This window comes from Nothobranchius furzeri, chromosome 7, assembly GCF_043380555.1.
Source record: "Nothobranchius furzeri strain GRZ-AD chromosome 7, NfurGRZ-RIMD1, whole genome shotgun sequence".
NCBI lineage: Eukaryota > Metazoa > Chordata > Actinopteri > Cyprinodontiformes > Nothobranchiidae > Nothobranchius > Nothobranchius furzeri.
Genome location: NC_091747.1, coordinates 58625766 through 58640732, shown reverse-complemented (window position 1 = coordinate 58640732; position 14967 = coordinate 58625766). Strand labels below are relative to the sequence as shown.

The following is a 14967-nucleotide window of genomic DNA, read 5'->3' as shown; positions in this document are numbered from 1 at the left end:
TTTTTTATCACTCATCTTCCTAAGGGCTTTGTAGTAGCTTGTGTGCTCCAGATTACATCTCATGTGCATGAGATACTAATTAGTTTTCTTTTCCTTAGGGTCTCAGTGAGAATGTGTTACAACATGAACAATATATTGCTCAAACCAGCTTTTCGTGTGTTTTTAGTGTTGCTGGGCAGCAGCAGTAAACTTCAGTAGCTGGCAGTTCGTGTATCATGTGTCAGCATTTTAAATAGATGTTTTTAACCAGTATTGCATCTCAAAACCACCCAAGGGAGTTATTATGTCGTGAAGAACTAAAACTGCTCCCACGCAACACATTGTGCCTGAATTACCTTTTGGCTTGGCAGAGGTTGCATTTTCCCCCCGGGCTTTTGTTCTGGGTGCAGATCCGAACTGGCCGGCCACCTTAGCGCGGCGCCAGCCGGGAGTGTGACGTTAACGCTGATTTGTCTGGACTGGACCAAAGTCACGACTGTGGGTCAGCATGTTCTATGTCAGGGCTTTCAGTAAACTCATGCCAACTTCTGCAGTCTTGTTTCTGCTGGATTGATTTCACTCGGATTCTTTGTTGTTCCTTTTGCTAAACCAATACATCCCACATTCTCATCAAATCTAAAATAAAAAGGATGACTTGTCTCCAGCTGCCAAAGCCTGTTTACATTTGAATTATATTCAAATTTTGTTCTTGAAATGTCCAATGAAGAGACTCAAAATAATTTGTAATTCAAAGTAATCGATCATTTTTGAGGGGAAAACATCCCAGCAGACTGATTTTCCGGTCTGTTTGTACATTATATTTATTTTCTTCTTGCCACTATAGTGACAGTTCCATCAGTGGAGAACAAGAAAGTTCTGAAATCCATCTGAGCTTGTTTTATTATCCTGTTGTGTTGTTTCCGTTCACCGTTTCCTTTTTCACAGATCACCACCTGTAAGCGAGAAAAACCACAAATTTGATGTTGTGAGATACACTCAATTGTTATGCAGTCAAATGTGTTTCCCCTCCCTGCAGGTGTTTCAGCCCAGCTGACAAACACCCGTCTGAGGAGGAACACCTCGGTGGGAACTCCCTTCTGGATGGCTCCCGAGGTACGCCAACGAACCGGCCCATAAACACTCTCTCATCCTCCTCTTTTTCCACCACATTAGCCTGGAGCAGGTCCCAGTGGGCAGTTCAGTTCATAATCATCAAAGAGATAATGCTGTCAAACACAACGGGTGTAGAGGAGCCAGATGGGCAACCTCCATCACTCTCCTCCTGTCTGATCCTGGCTCAGTGCTTCTAGAGTACACGCACGCACGCACGCACGCACGCACGCACGCACACACACACACACACACACACACACATTAATAAGTAAGTAGTAAGAAGTGAAATTACAGTAAACTCATATGCATCAAAGGCTATTTGAAGTGCAGAAAATGTATTTTCTGAGCTTTAAACTCCTACAGGGGTTGCATGGAGGTGCAGTTGGTAGTATTGTTGTTTTGCAGCATGAAGTCACAGGTTAGGCCAAGCTACATCGAGTTAACATATTCTCATCATACATGCATGGGGTTTATCTGGGTACTCTGATTTTCAACGGACTACAAACATGCACGTTAGGTTATTTGGTGATTGTAAATTGTTCCTAGGTGCGAGTGAGTGTTTGTGATTGGTTATTTGCAGTGTTGTGGAGTACCGGAATACTGGTACCGCTGTTACGTATTTAGAATACAAATTATGCCAAAAATTTACCTTATGGGTGTAAAGGGTTAATTTACATATTATTTAATGAACCATAAGACATGAGATTCCATAATAAATATGAAATCAGTCTTATGGATCTTTGGGTACTTTTAACCAGAAGATTGGAACTTTTTATTGCAGGGATTATGTAACAACTTCGTATTAACTCAGAGAAAACAGAAGAGAGAGTCAAGTTTTAAAAGTTTAAAGATTTATTACTTAACAAATTAAAACTGGACTAACTTTAAACACTAAATGTATGGTGTAACTAAGATGAAGTGAGATGGAGAATGGTGTTGTGTGGGATGTTGTTCAGAACCAGCAAATCCGGATTAGTTCTGATGGGAGTGAAGGTGATGTCTTCGTTCTAAGCTTTGATTTGGAGATTCATAAACACACATTGAGACGTCATTCTGTCGCTCCACACATACCTTTAGAATGAGACCTCCGTACAGATCCAGAATGCCAGGTCCTCGAACCCCTCTTTCGGTACTGGAGCCAATGAAACAGCGTCAGCAGTACGACAGACTAGTCTTTGGATTGTCTCCAGGTAAAACGCGACAGTTGGTTGACAGCGTCAGATGGACCCGGAGGGTCAATGAGTTCAGCTTTTATTCTGAAAGGAACTGTTGCTTGGTTGGTAAAATACAAGAGATTTTATCCAGCTTGTCGATGGTTCTTTCAGCTGAAGAGGAAAGTTACGGATTGGCCACTCCGACAACTTCTCTAGAACGCTTTGAACTGGCATTAAAGATGTCGTGGGCATAGTTTTATAAGTCGGATGTTTTGGTTTATGGTCGAATGAAAAGATGACAGATTTACCAAGCACCACCAAAACCACGCCTCCGTCAGAACTGGCAGATTGTGATTGGATCAGTAAAAGCAATGTGTCGTCTCTTAACGCTATGTGTAATCAGTCTCTAGTGGAAACATTTAAAGTTATATTACTTATTATATTCTGTAGGATTATAATATCAAGTAATTAATATTTTCATTTCACAAATTGGTTCATATTTTATTATTGACTAACACTTTGTTTGATTAGCTTATTAAAATAGAGTTCTTTGATTTATTAAATAGAAAGAGTCCGTTGTCTTCATTCTTCTCTTGGGCTGGAAAGGAAGCAGTTTAGAAGCAGATGCATGAGACCTTGAACAATATCTCATGCAGATTAGTTCTTGCTGAGGAGAGGGGGGAAATAACTTTTAGGTGGAAAACAGTCATTTTATTCCGTTACAGGGGTCCTGGACCCCAGTTTGGGAACAACGGACCTAGACAACTACAGTTTCAGACATAGAACTCACAATGACTCAAACGTCTGAAATCACTCTAGAAGTAGCCTTTAGCTTTATTCTCCAATGTTGTTTGCTCTCTGCTGCAGGTAAGATACTGACTATTTAAGAGTTCAATTTAACCTAAACAGAGGAAAAACTTGCATTCTGTTTGGTGAAATTCACAGCTCTTAGATTCTACTTGGATGCGGTCTGCTGAATTTACCAAATCAAAACAAATATCTTCTCATGTTGTTTGCATACTGTGCAAATTTGGTGTGACGTCACTTATAGGAGTTTTACTTTTCCACTCTAATTTGCTAAGCTATTCAACAAGGTTCAGAGAGAACGCATCACTTTAGCAAAAAGGTCAGTGGGCATTGTGAGTGCGATGCAGACCATAATAGTTTGTAATATAAAAAATTCTACTTTTTTTTCCCTCTGAGCATTTTTTATAAATGTATACCTGTATACTGTAACCACAATATCGGGGAGTACTTTTGTATGCATTTTCTGAAGATTTGACAGTGAAAACTTTTAGTTTTTTTATTTTGGTAAGTAGCATATTTTTGTTACTTTTATAGAATAAATGTGTGTAATATGTCATGATAGGTGTGTATGTGTGTCTCCATGGGGTTACACATTAAGATAATTTATACTCTGTTTTTCTTGCAAATTTTCTCCTTGTGGGCTGATTCGCTGACGTCTTTGTTGTTTTTACAGATCTTAAGAAGTAACACGATAGTATGTGTTTCTATTCTGTAAGGAGTGTGTTGTTGTTTTTTCTACTCGGCTTAATGCCTTTAGAGAACAATACACACACTTCTGATGTCACATATTTTCCTGCTGTGTGTTTGTGTGTGTGTGTGTGTGTGTGTGTGTGTGTGTGTGTGTGTGTGTGTGTGTGTGTGTGTGTGTGTGTGTGTGTGTTTTAGAGTCATGTTTGTGTGAACACATGCCTCCTACTCAAATGAGTCATATATTTGATTGTGTTCCATGTTGCCCTCAGGACAATCATGATAGACTGACTCTAAGTGTGTGTGTGTGTGTGTGTGTGTGTGTGTGTGTGTGTGTGTGTGTGTGTGTGTGTGTGTGTGTGTGTGTGTGTGTGTGTGTGTGTTAAACTTAATTTGTTAGTAACCCTGGGGTCCATAAAAATGAATGTGAGCTAAAACACAGCCTATATCTTCAATCTAAAATGTTGTCCTCACAATCCTCTACAGGCGTTCCCACGTTAAGCATGTGGAACACTAATAAAACATGCTTTAACGATTATTTCTGATTACAATCGGTCACTCTGAGTATTTCATGCAGGCTGAACATGAAAATAGTCTCCTACACCTATCTCCTGCATTAGCTTCTGATAGAAAATAGACAGTGAAACGCTACAATTTGGTCAGCCTGACAGATCTACGTCACACTTAACATTCATGGACTAACCCATCTTGACTCACTAATGTCCTGGAAACAGCAGCAAATGTCTCGACTAGTAGAAGCTACCCGTTAGCATTAGCAACTCCTCCACACAGCAAATATGTGTCGGTTGTATTGTTACATGCTAACTCTTACGTTTTTGTTCAGATGAGCTCCTCTGATTTTGCTCCTCTTTATTGTTTATTGTTTAAGGATCCCCATTAGTCTTCACAATAGTGAAAACCATTTTTCCTGGGGTCCTCTTGATTTAAAAAAAAGACAAAAAAACAAAACAAACAAACATATAAACATATACAGTGTAAGAAAAGCACAAGATAAACATATAATCATCATAAAAAGCCACTAGAATCAAATTTCACTAAGAAAATAAAAATACAAAAAATTGATAAATGAATAAATAACAACAATAACAACAACAACAACAATAATAATTATCATTATTATCATTATTCTTATAACAACAACAAGGTGTTAATTCTTTAAATCTAAATGAAATAGCTGTATCTGTTATCTGATATAAACTTGTGTATCACCAGTTTGTTCAGATTCACTTTAAACGTACCATGAACATTTATTATTATTAACTCAGGTGGCAGGGTGTTCCAGTATGTGATAGCTCTGCAAATGACTGTTCTTTTAAGTGCATTAGTTCTTGGCAATGGAAGAGTAAAGGTAACATGGGAGACATTCCTTGTGTTGAAACCATGCCACTCACAAGTTGGTAAAAGCTTTGTAAACAAGCAAAAAGGTTTGTTTAAACCCCAGATTTTGTGTAAGGACACAACCAAGCTCATGGACGTAATTTTTTGGGGGGGACATGTCCCCCCCCCACTTTTTCCAAAGTCAAGTTTTGACCCCTGCACTTTTTACCATCCAAAAACATTACGCTATATTAAATTGACACTGGTTGAGCTCTAGGACCAAGTGGAAAACAACTGTTTGTGTTGAAGCCTGTTTCCCATTAGAGCATACTGTAAAGATACCCCCCCCCCCCCCCCCCCGTGTCCCCCTCACTTCTAAAGTGAAAATTACGTCCATGACCAGGCTACAGGCCAGTCTGTCATTTACCTTCATCCGTGACAGTTTGAAATGCATCCAGTTGACATTAGCTTTAAAGGGGCAACTGAACCAACCTCGCAGCTCTGTTCTGAGCTTGAAGTTTGTCGAGATCTTTCTTGGCAGCACTGGACCAAACAACCGAACAGTAATCCAGATGACACAAGACCAGAGACTGTACAACAAATGTTTTGGTGTCCAGCAGCATATATTGAGCATTGCGCCTAATTACAGAAATGCTCATACTCATTCTCTTTACAATATTGTCAATACGTCTAGTCCGTGACATTGTTGGATCTAACGTTAGGCCCAGTAGTTTGGTCTCTTCTGTTTGTTCAATTTGTTGTCCCCCTAAATAAATGTCCAACTTCTGGTTTTTCCTTACCAATTCCTAGAGCCCAATAGCATGCATGTGGTTTTCAATACATTCAAAACCAAGTGTATGCTATTGGGCTCTGGGAGTTAGAACACATGAATCACTTTTGCTGATAAAATCATCTAGAAATGCATAAAATGGAAAGCAGAGCTTGTGTCTTTATACCTCAGTGATTTTTTTTTCAGGTCATTGCGTGTGAGCAGCAGCTGGATTCAACCTACGATGCTCGCTGTGACGTCTGGTCACTCGGCATCACAGCCATAGAACTGGGAGATGGAGACCCACCTCTGTCTGACCTTCACCCAATGAGAGCCCTTTTTAAGATACCTAGGTAAGCCTCCATGGCCATTGTGGCTACGTGTAGTGACGAAGATGAGTCGTCTCTTGCTAGCAGTCAAATGGGTTTGAGTATAACAGTTAATAACAAAGATTTGGTGACACTGTGTGTGTTGGGAAGGACTCTCAACCACTGGCTCACCAAATGTTAGCTGAATAGCTAAGTGGCTGATTTATCTTGGTGTTTGTGTTTATTGGCGGCCATCTTGAAACAGACTTGACTTCAGTGGTAATTTTAAAAAGTCTCCGTTTGGTTTTAGTCTGTCTTTTGACTAAATTATTTTAAATTCAAAGATGTAGTCATTCAAGTTGTTTTAGTTTTAGCGTTATTTTAGTCAATAAAATAAAAATAGGTATGCTCAACTAACATATATTTTCTCAGCCGTGGGCTTTTTCATGTGCATTTTTTCTGGGAGCTCTTCTCTTCTAGTCCCGCCTCTTCCCTTGTTGTTTTGTTCATTTCTCACATCTTTCTCGTCTTCTGACTGGATTTTCATCATCATCCTTAATTTTTGTCTTTTATTCGTATTAAGTCACTGTTTGTCTTCATCCAAAACAATTCCAAAAATATTTTGTCAATGAACTTGTTACTGGCTGACTCCTAAATATAACCAGTTCTGATCTGATGATAAATTTATGAGTTTCATTCAAACCCTTTGGTAAAAACGTGTGCATTTTTTTCTGTAAAAACAATGGCCAACGTTGCTTAATTGTGTGCTTTTCAGATTACTCAGTCTGTAATCTTGAATGATTAAGAGCATTTTTATTTCATGCACATACATATAATTGATGTCAGCTTTAAAACAGAAGAAACTGAATGAATGTGCAGGAATATTCTTATTTTCCACATTTCAAGGAATTATAACATTTAGCTGTTTAAATAAACAAGCAATCAAAGTGGCCTCTGATTTTTATTTTTGCTCAGTAGAATATCCTGTTAATGTTACAACTAGGGCTGTCTTTAAGACAAAACTCGTGAGATGCATCAGTAAAGCAAGACCTTCCGTCGGTGTGTCTTCATTAGGAGACTGACAGACTGAAGAATAAAGACAAGGGAATGCAGTGTTTGATATATAACCCAGAAAAGCCATCTCCTTCTCTAGATGTCTCTCCAATATCACCAGACAACATCTTGTCAAACTCCCGAACCCCTGCAGACGCGGATCACATCCTCTGAGCGTCTCTTTCTGGCTCTTTTTATTCTCTTCTGAAGGTGATGGCTAATTGTTTATCATCTCTGGATTTCACTGTGAGACCTACATGAGCACTACGCTAACACAGCACTTTGTCCTGGTACACACACACACACACATAAACACACACACTGCTGTGTTGAATCTGTCCTGTGTTTGCTGTGGGGGTCGTGCTCCACCAGAGCCATCACACAGATCTCTCTGAATCTGTGTGACTGCTGCAGCTAGAGCTCCAGGCGTTCTGTTCGCACTACTCACTTCCCTCCTCGCTCACAAGCGGAGGGTTTGTTCTGCTGGCAGTCTGAGGAAAACAGATATGCTGATGGCATTAATGCAGCTACTCCCTCTCTGCTTTTATTTAGATGGCCCAAGTTTTCATTTTTAGTGTAACGTTCTATTTTAGGGACATTTTCTTGAACTTTTATTTGAAGTAGCTTGAAACTAATTTTAAATCAGAACATTCTGAAAACTTGAGAGATGGCTGCACCGTCTCTAGAACATTCTCCGTTTTTTGTCCACTCAAAGGCAATTCCTTAAAGCAGCTCTAGAGTGTAAAACCACATGACTTTGTTCTTTCATTTTTGAATCAATTTCATTTGTGTACTTTACATTTAATTAAAAAAATCTACTGTTTTATGTTGCACCTGGAAAGCATGCTGAATTGCCTCTGTGTGTGAAATGTGCTACAGAAATAAAGCTGCTTTTTTTGTCTTGTTGTTGTTGAATAAAGGCATCTTCAGGTGTCTAATTGCCCACAGAATCTGGTTTAACCAAAGAGAAAAGCTGGTGTAAAACACCATAAGCTTAGACACACCACCTTACCTTTGCACGTCTCAAACCACTTCAAAGGTTTCAATATATAAACACTGGTCAGGGAAATGCTAATCATAGAGCTAGCCCAATCGACTGCTAACGCTAGTCTGAGCTGCTAACATCCATGCACTCAAACATGCACTCAAACTGCAGGATGTACTGGGAATACCTAGGGTGTTTCTCAGTGCCAAGGCGCCTTGCCTTACGAGGCGATGTCTTGCGAGGCCAGGCGCCTTGCTTACGAGGACACTGTCCATCCTTGGTCAAAGAAAACGGTTAAATGGATCAGACTTGCATCACGTTACCGCGGCATCCACGGCGGTCAAGTGACGTCACGTGACACGGGAGACAACGCTATATTTTATACGTATTAGTTTCATTATAAATATGTAAAGAGCCTTTTACTTTTTAAATTGTGTATATGTTTATTAAATCAAAAATATAAGCAACTTACTACCCGCTAGCCACCGAAGCTGCAACTACTAAGCAACTAACCAACCATAGATAACTTCTTTGGATGTAAAAAAAAAAAAACATTTTAATTAGTTGGCTTACTTTTAAACTTGAAAATTTTCCCCGAGGTAGCTGCCAGCTTCTGATCCGCCGTCCTTTTGAAAATACCGCGGTGTATTCTGGGTAATTTTTGACCAAGGCTAGGCTACAAGACCTCCCGTGTATCCTCGCTCAGCTAGCTAAATGGCTAACAAACGGAGAACACGCCTCGGTAGAACATGAACATTGTTACACGTCTTGGCAGCTCCAGATGACGGATCTCCTAGGCAACTGGGGCGGGGCCAAGACATCAAGGCAAGGTTCCCTGGCATTGAGAAACACCCAAAGTCTTTAAAAGATGGCCAGATAGTTCCAGACTTTGTGGTCCACCCTGCTGAAAAATACTGCACAGCTGGTTTCCATCTTATGTGGGTGCTGGTATAGTCCAGCATTGGATGCTGGACCAGCATTCCATCCTGAAGCAGCATTGTGTGCTGGTCCACCCGAGAAACCAGCACCAGAAGATAATGGTAACGCCTGTACTGGCCTGTGCGGTTTTTCAGCCCTTGTCCTCTTCTTCAATCTGAAAACCCTGTACAACTAGCCGTGCTTTCACATATAATCGCACACCACTCGCCACCTAGCTGAGGAAGCCCCTATGAACATGAATCAAATTCATTATTTAGGGGGACTTTTGACATTTCATCAAAGCAATTAATTTTAAATGTGCTTTCAATCTTCATTACTGAAATTGAGAACTACGGTAATACGTGGCCATTCTTTTTGAAACGATGCCCTATATTAAATTATCCAAACACTGCTTGTAGAGGGACAATGTGACCACATAGTAACAACACATTTCATTTTTTTACAACATAAATGCCCACAGTGAAAGTTAGCTTGACTTTTTAGCTCTCTGTTAGGGCTAAGTGGTGCACACAAGACTCCTCTTTCTCTCATCTCCACACAGCAACCTTGTTTGTCACCCGGATAAGGAAAAAAAAACACGTTAATGGTCACAACATTAGCTGAACAGACTTTAAATAAATGCCTGATGCATTTGCTGTCTATATTTGCTGTGTTGTGTGATAAACAGGAGATGTATGTCCTCTCATTAAAGTAATTTATCGCTGTCAGAGCTTTTGTGTGGAGGGCTGGATGCATTAGCAGGCAGCAGTGACTTCTCCCCCATGTGCCAGAAACCCTCTTGTAAAAAGGTTCTTATGGATTTAAAGTGAGTCATTTGGCTGTTGTGACGTCTTTTCAGCACCTTTTAAAAGGTTTTTAGCAGGTTTTGAGGGATTCTGTAAAGAAATGTGTTTTCTTACACTTTATTAAGGTCCAGAGATTAATCTTACCTTAGAATCAGAAGAGGTTGTTTTTACCACAGGGAATTTTATTCAAACACTTTGTATTGACTTAGAGACAAGAAAAGAGGAATATGGGACGTTTAAGAATGTTTATTTTTATAATTATTCGAAACAATCACCAGGACTAACTCTCTATGATGGATGCATATGGATTTGGATGCTGAAGTGTTGGTGTGTGTGTCAGTTCAGAATCTCCATCTGATGCAGGCGAGTCTGAGTGTAAGATGTTGTTTTGACTAACTAACCACGAGGGACTTCAGGAGGAAGAGACATGAAACGCCATCTATGCCGATCTACGTACCTTCGGAGACTCCTGTGTATGATCCGGAATGCAAGGTCCTCGGACCAAACTTTGCTGCTGGAACTGATAGCACAGCGTCTGCAGCACGGCAAACCAGTCTATGGATCGACTCCCGGTAGCAACGGCAGGTGTCAGCGTCACGTAGCAAGTTCAGCTTTTATTCTGAATGAACCGTCGTCTTGTTGATAAAACGACAGAATTTTCCAGCTTGACAGTTCTCAGCTTAAAAGTAGAAAATACAGCTGGCCAGTCTGTACTTTACTTAGCGATGATGGATATGAGAGCTGGTCGTGTACTTGGTTGGAACTGCGTTGAACCAAGTTGAACTACATTGAAGAGCTTCGTTCGAACTTGCGGTGGAACTGAATTAAAATGGCGTTGTTCTGTTTTATTAAGCTTAGTTGTTTTTGAATCTTAGCCAATCGGAGTGGACAGATTAACTAAACACCACAGAACTCTGCCCCGCAACAGAGAGGAAGTTCTGATTGGATGAGTGAACAATGTGTCATGTGTTTACCTTATGTGGATCAGGGTGTCTAGCTCAGTTAGTCCTGTTATTCATTAAACACATAAATCATAACATTGTGATTTCACAGATTGATCACCTGATTATTATTGACCAACAGTTGTTTTGATTAGCTTTATTAGAAATAAAGTTCTTTGATTAATTAATGAAAAGCATTCTTCATCCTTCTTCTGTCTTCTTTGGTGGAATGTAAACACCAGAAGCAAGCGCACAACCTTGGCAATTTATGCACACTGTCATTGTGTCAAAGGGCAGCTGTTAATGGCAGAAATGGCATATTCATAACGCTACACCTGTAATAAATCAGCAGTATTTGTACCACCTAGCTGTAGGATTGTTATTGCCTTATTTCACCCCAGAAACGCTCCTGTGACAAACTGTTCCAGTGTGAGGATTTCACTCCATCATTCCTCTGTTCCTTTGTTCCCCACCCATGTAAATCCCATCTTATCTTTCCATTAATCGTTTCCATTTCTTTCCTTACCAGGAACCCTCCACCCACTCTCCACCAGCCAGAGCTTTGGTCACATGACTTTAATGACTTTATCTGCAAGTGAGTGAGGCACACATATTCAGCGATGCGTTAACTGCACAAGTGTAATGAACTCATATAATCTGCATCACAGGTGTCTCATTAAAGACTTTGAGCTGAGACCAAATGTTTTAGACCTGCTCCAGCATGTGTTCATCAAACAGGCCAGCGGCAGAGAGAAAATCCTGCAGAAGCAACTGATTGAACTCATTGATCTCAACCAGCAGATAGGACTGATTGAAAAAACAAGGTATTGTACCAAAACCATGAAGGTTTCTGCAAGTGCATGTCAAATTTTCCCATGAAGCCGTGCAATAGATTCACTCAAACACCTCAAGTTAAACAGCCTAAACTGCTTTTCTGTCAGTGAGGTTTATATGCAGCTCAGTCTTTGCAGGCAGTATAATCCAAATTACCCTCTTCCCTGGATGTTTTATAAGCCCCGCTACCTTCACATTAACAACATCTCAGTCCTGCTCGTCCTCCAGTAACAGTTTGTGCGGTACTGTAACACACTGGTTTGGAAGCTGTTCACTGCCTCTGTGATTCATCAGTCCTGTTTCTGTCGTTAAAGCCATCACGGAAAGGCAGACAGAAGCGCAGACAGTAATGACGGGTAATGAATGTATAAGTAGCAGTATTGTAGTTTAGTCAGCAACTACGCAAGCTGATGTAGATTGTTTACATGCACCCATAGAAGTAGTTGTATTTGAGTTTTTTTGTCAGTATTACTTTAGAATACACTTAAGCTCTGATTTGGTTTAGGTAATCTGGAGTTATAACAACACTTGATTAACTTTAAAATCAAAAAGGTTTCTAAAGATTTCAGTAAAGTTTAGTTAAAATGAGCTCAAGCTATTGTAACTGGGTTCGGCTTACAACAATATACACTGTAACCCCAAAAATTAAAAATAATCAAATATATTGAGTAGATGAAACTCTTAATATAAAAAAATGTTTTTAGAACTCAAATGTGTTGAGTTATTGCTTGTTTTAAGTACATAGAACTCAAACATTTTAATTAATCTGAACTATATCTTTTTTCAGTAAGAATAACTTAAATTAATCCATAAAGAACAACTTAACTTTAATGAGTAAAATTAACTAATAAAATATTGACTTATTATTTTATGTTTCTATATTATTACATTCATCTTTACGTCCACCCTAAAGTGTTTCTGATAAACAGACTTGTATAATTTTTAAAATATTTGTGGATTTATGGGAAAAACGACCATGAACTAGCAATTTTGGTGGATTTCAGGAACAATAAACAACTGCTGGCCGGTAGGTAGTCATGTTTTCAGTTATTTTGCTCTGTTTTGTGGTGTTTATGCATGTTTATTGTGGAGGATTGTTGTTCTCAGTTATTTCATTCAATGTTGCAGATGTGGTGTTACTTTTTGTATCATGTTGGCCCCATAAGTGAGGAGGTTGGTCAAAGTAATGCTGTACGGCCGTGCTGTCCCATTGTTAATAATACTGTGGTTTTTCACAACAGATGCTCTTGAATTGACTTTGAGTGTTCCACTTTCATTGGCTGTTAGCATGTAAGGGTGTGTGAGTCATGATCTGGTGTTAGTTACTGCCTTCACCAGCCTGCCACTTTGTCATTTCTAAGTAAATTCAACTTATTTAGGTTAGGGTTTAATATGTCCATTTACAGTTCATATAAGTTACAATATTTAAGTTAGTAAAAACATGTAATAAAGTTCAAATAAAATAAAATATGCAAGTTTAGTGAAATTAAACTTTGTAAGCTGCTTAAGTGCCAAGTTATAGGTTGGAGGTAGTTAAATGCTTTAATTTTATTCAGGTCATATTTTTTAGGTTATGATAAACATAGTTTTTAGATAAGTTAACTTAAATATTATTGGGTAATCAGTTTCCTCATAAATTTTGAGTTCAGTGAACTTATTCTGGTTACAGTGTATGGTAAAACACATTACAAGCTGGTACTTATAGGGTATGTACTGGGTGACAATGAAATATGTGCATACAGGGTACATCTTGAGATACTCATGGGGCACACAAAGGGTGCGTTTATGGTTACTTTCATGTTGTTGGTGTAACATAATTCAGCCTAGTAACCATCTGTAAATCTCTAAGTCAAGTCATATTTATTTATAACGCACTTTTACACGCCCGACTGGGAGACCGAAGGGCCGGACACATCACAGAACAATCACATACACCACAGCAGTGCTAAAATATAACAAAACTCAATACAATAAGACTTCAAAACCCATAAAAGCAATCAAAGGTGATCATTCAAGTTTCATCTTAACCAAAAGCTAAATAAAAATTATGAGTTTTCAATCTGAACTTAAAGGATGCCGGATATTCAGGAGAAAGGCATTCCACAGAGCCGGGGCCGTCATGGAAAACCCAAGATGCCCTTGAGATTTGAACTTAGAGGATGGAATGATTAGCAAGTTCTGCTCAGCTGAGCGGAGCGACTGGAATGGGAGAGCCAGTAAGCATACCACTCACATATAGTGTGGGACATACTGACATGACATGAGAAGTCCCAGTATGTACTCCATCAGCACCCCATATGTTCCCCTGAAGATACCACTGTAAGTATTTCATAAGTACCAAGTTCAGACCCCATGAGTACCCCTGTACATACGTACCCAGGATTTACCCCATGAGTACCCTATAGCAGGGGTTCCCAAATTGAGGGTCGGGACCAACAAACTTGCAGGGGGTCCCCACAATTTTGTCTTTGCTGAGATTGTGAGGTTAGCAAGAATTTATTTGTACAAATTACATTTATAAGCTCCCAATGACACACCCTACAGTATAACCAGAACTCCATATATAATTTATAACTCTGTGTGCCTTTATAAAGATTATCACACGTGATGTGTGTACGCATGTAGGAGTTGGGGTTGGGGGTCCTGGCTTGTCTTGGACATGAGCAAGGGGGCCCTCAGAAAAAAGAAATTGGGAACCCCTGACCTATAAGACCCATGTTTGTACTCTGACAGTATCTTGTTGGGTTCTGTATTGCTGCCCAGGAAAACAAGTTCATAGTTTAGAATTTACTCATAAAATAAAATTCCTGTGGCAGCGTGTTTTCTTCATGCTATTTAAAATTTGTCACGAGTTTAAAATTGATAATAAATAGCTGCATTTTTTATGACTTTTTCCTCATTTTCACTGTGTTTTAAACTTTTATTGTTGATTTCAGGCATGAACGAATCCACACGAAGAAAGGAAACCACATGAAGACGCAGAGCAACACCGAGGAGGTTGACGACCTTGCTACCCTTGAAGTTCTTGATGAGGTACGAATAGATAAAAATATAATTTTAATGGTTAAAATTTGATTTTACTGTTGATTTTTTGTTTTCTGACCAATGATACATTTAGGACATTTTACATGTTTTTAATGATTTTGACTAAAGTATTTAGTCAGTGGACCTCTGTGGCCACAAGGATTAGCACCTCCAAATCTGAAACCATGGTTATAACCGGGAAAGGGTGGCTTGCCAACTCCGGGTCGGGAGAGAGGTCCTACCTCAAGTGG

The 14967-nt window shown here is 39.4% G+C and overlaps 1 protein-coding gene across 9 annotated transcripts in view; it reads left to right on the top strand.

Annotated features, from left to right (window-relative positions):
• myo3a (myosin IIIA) overlaps positions 1-14967 on the top strand; it is a 72690-nt gene that overhangs the window by 25838 nt on the left and 31885 nt on the right. For 6 of the 9 annotated variants that reach the window (XM_070553245.1, XM_054751048.2, XM_070553247.1 and 3 more), the window contains exons 6-10: positions 1016-1092; positions 6055-6200; positions 11388-11453; positions 11527-11682; positions 14629-14725. In XM_070553245.1, coding sequence (XP_070409346.1) covers positions 1016-1092; positions 6055-6200; positions 11388-11453; positions 11527-11682; positions 14629-14725 — 542 coding nt within the window. Of the gene's footprint in view, positions 1-1015; positions 1093-6054; positions 6205-11387; positions 11454-11526; positions 11683-12006; positions 12049-14628; positions 14726-14967 lie in introns of those variants that run through there. The other 3 variants (XM_070553249.1, XM_070553248.1, XM_054751053.2) reach the window with 3 other exon arrangements.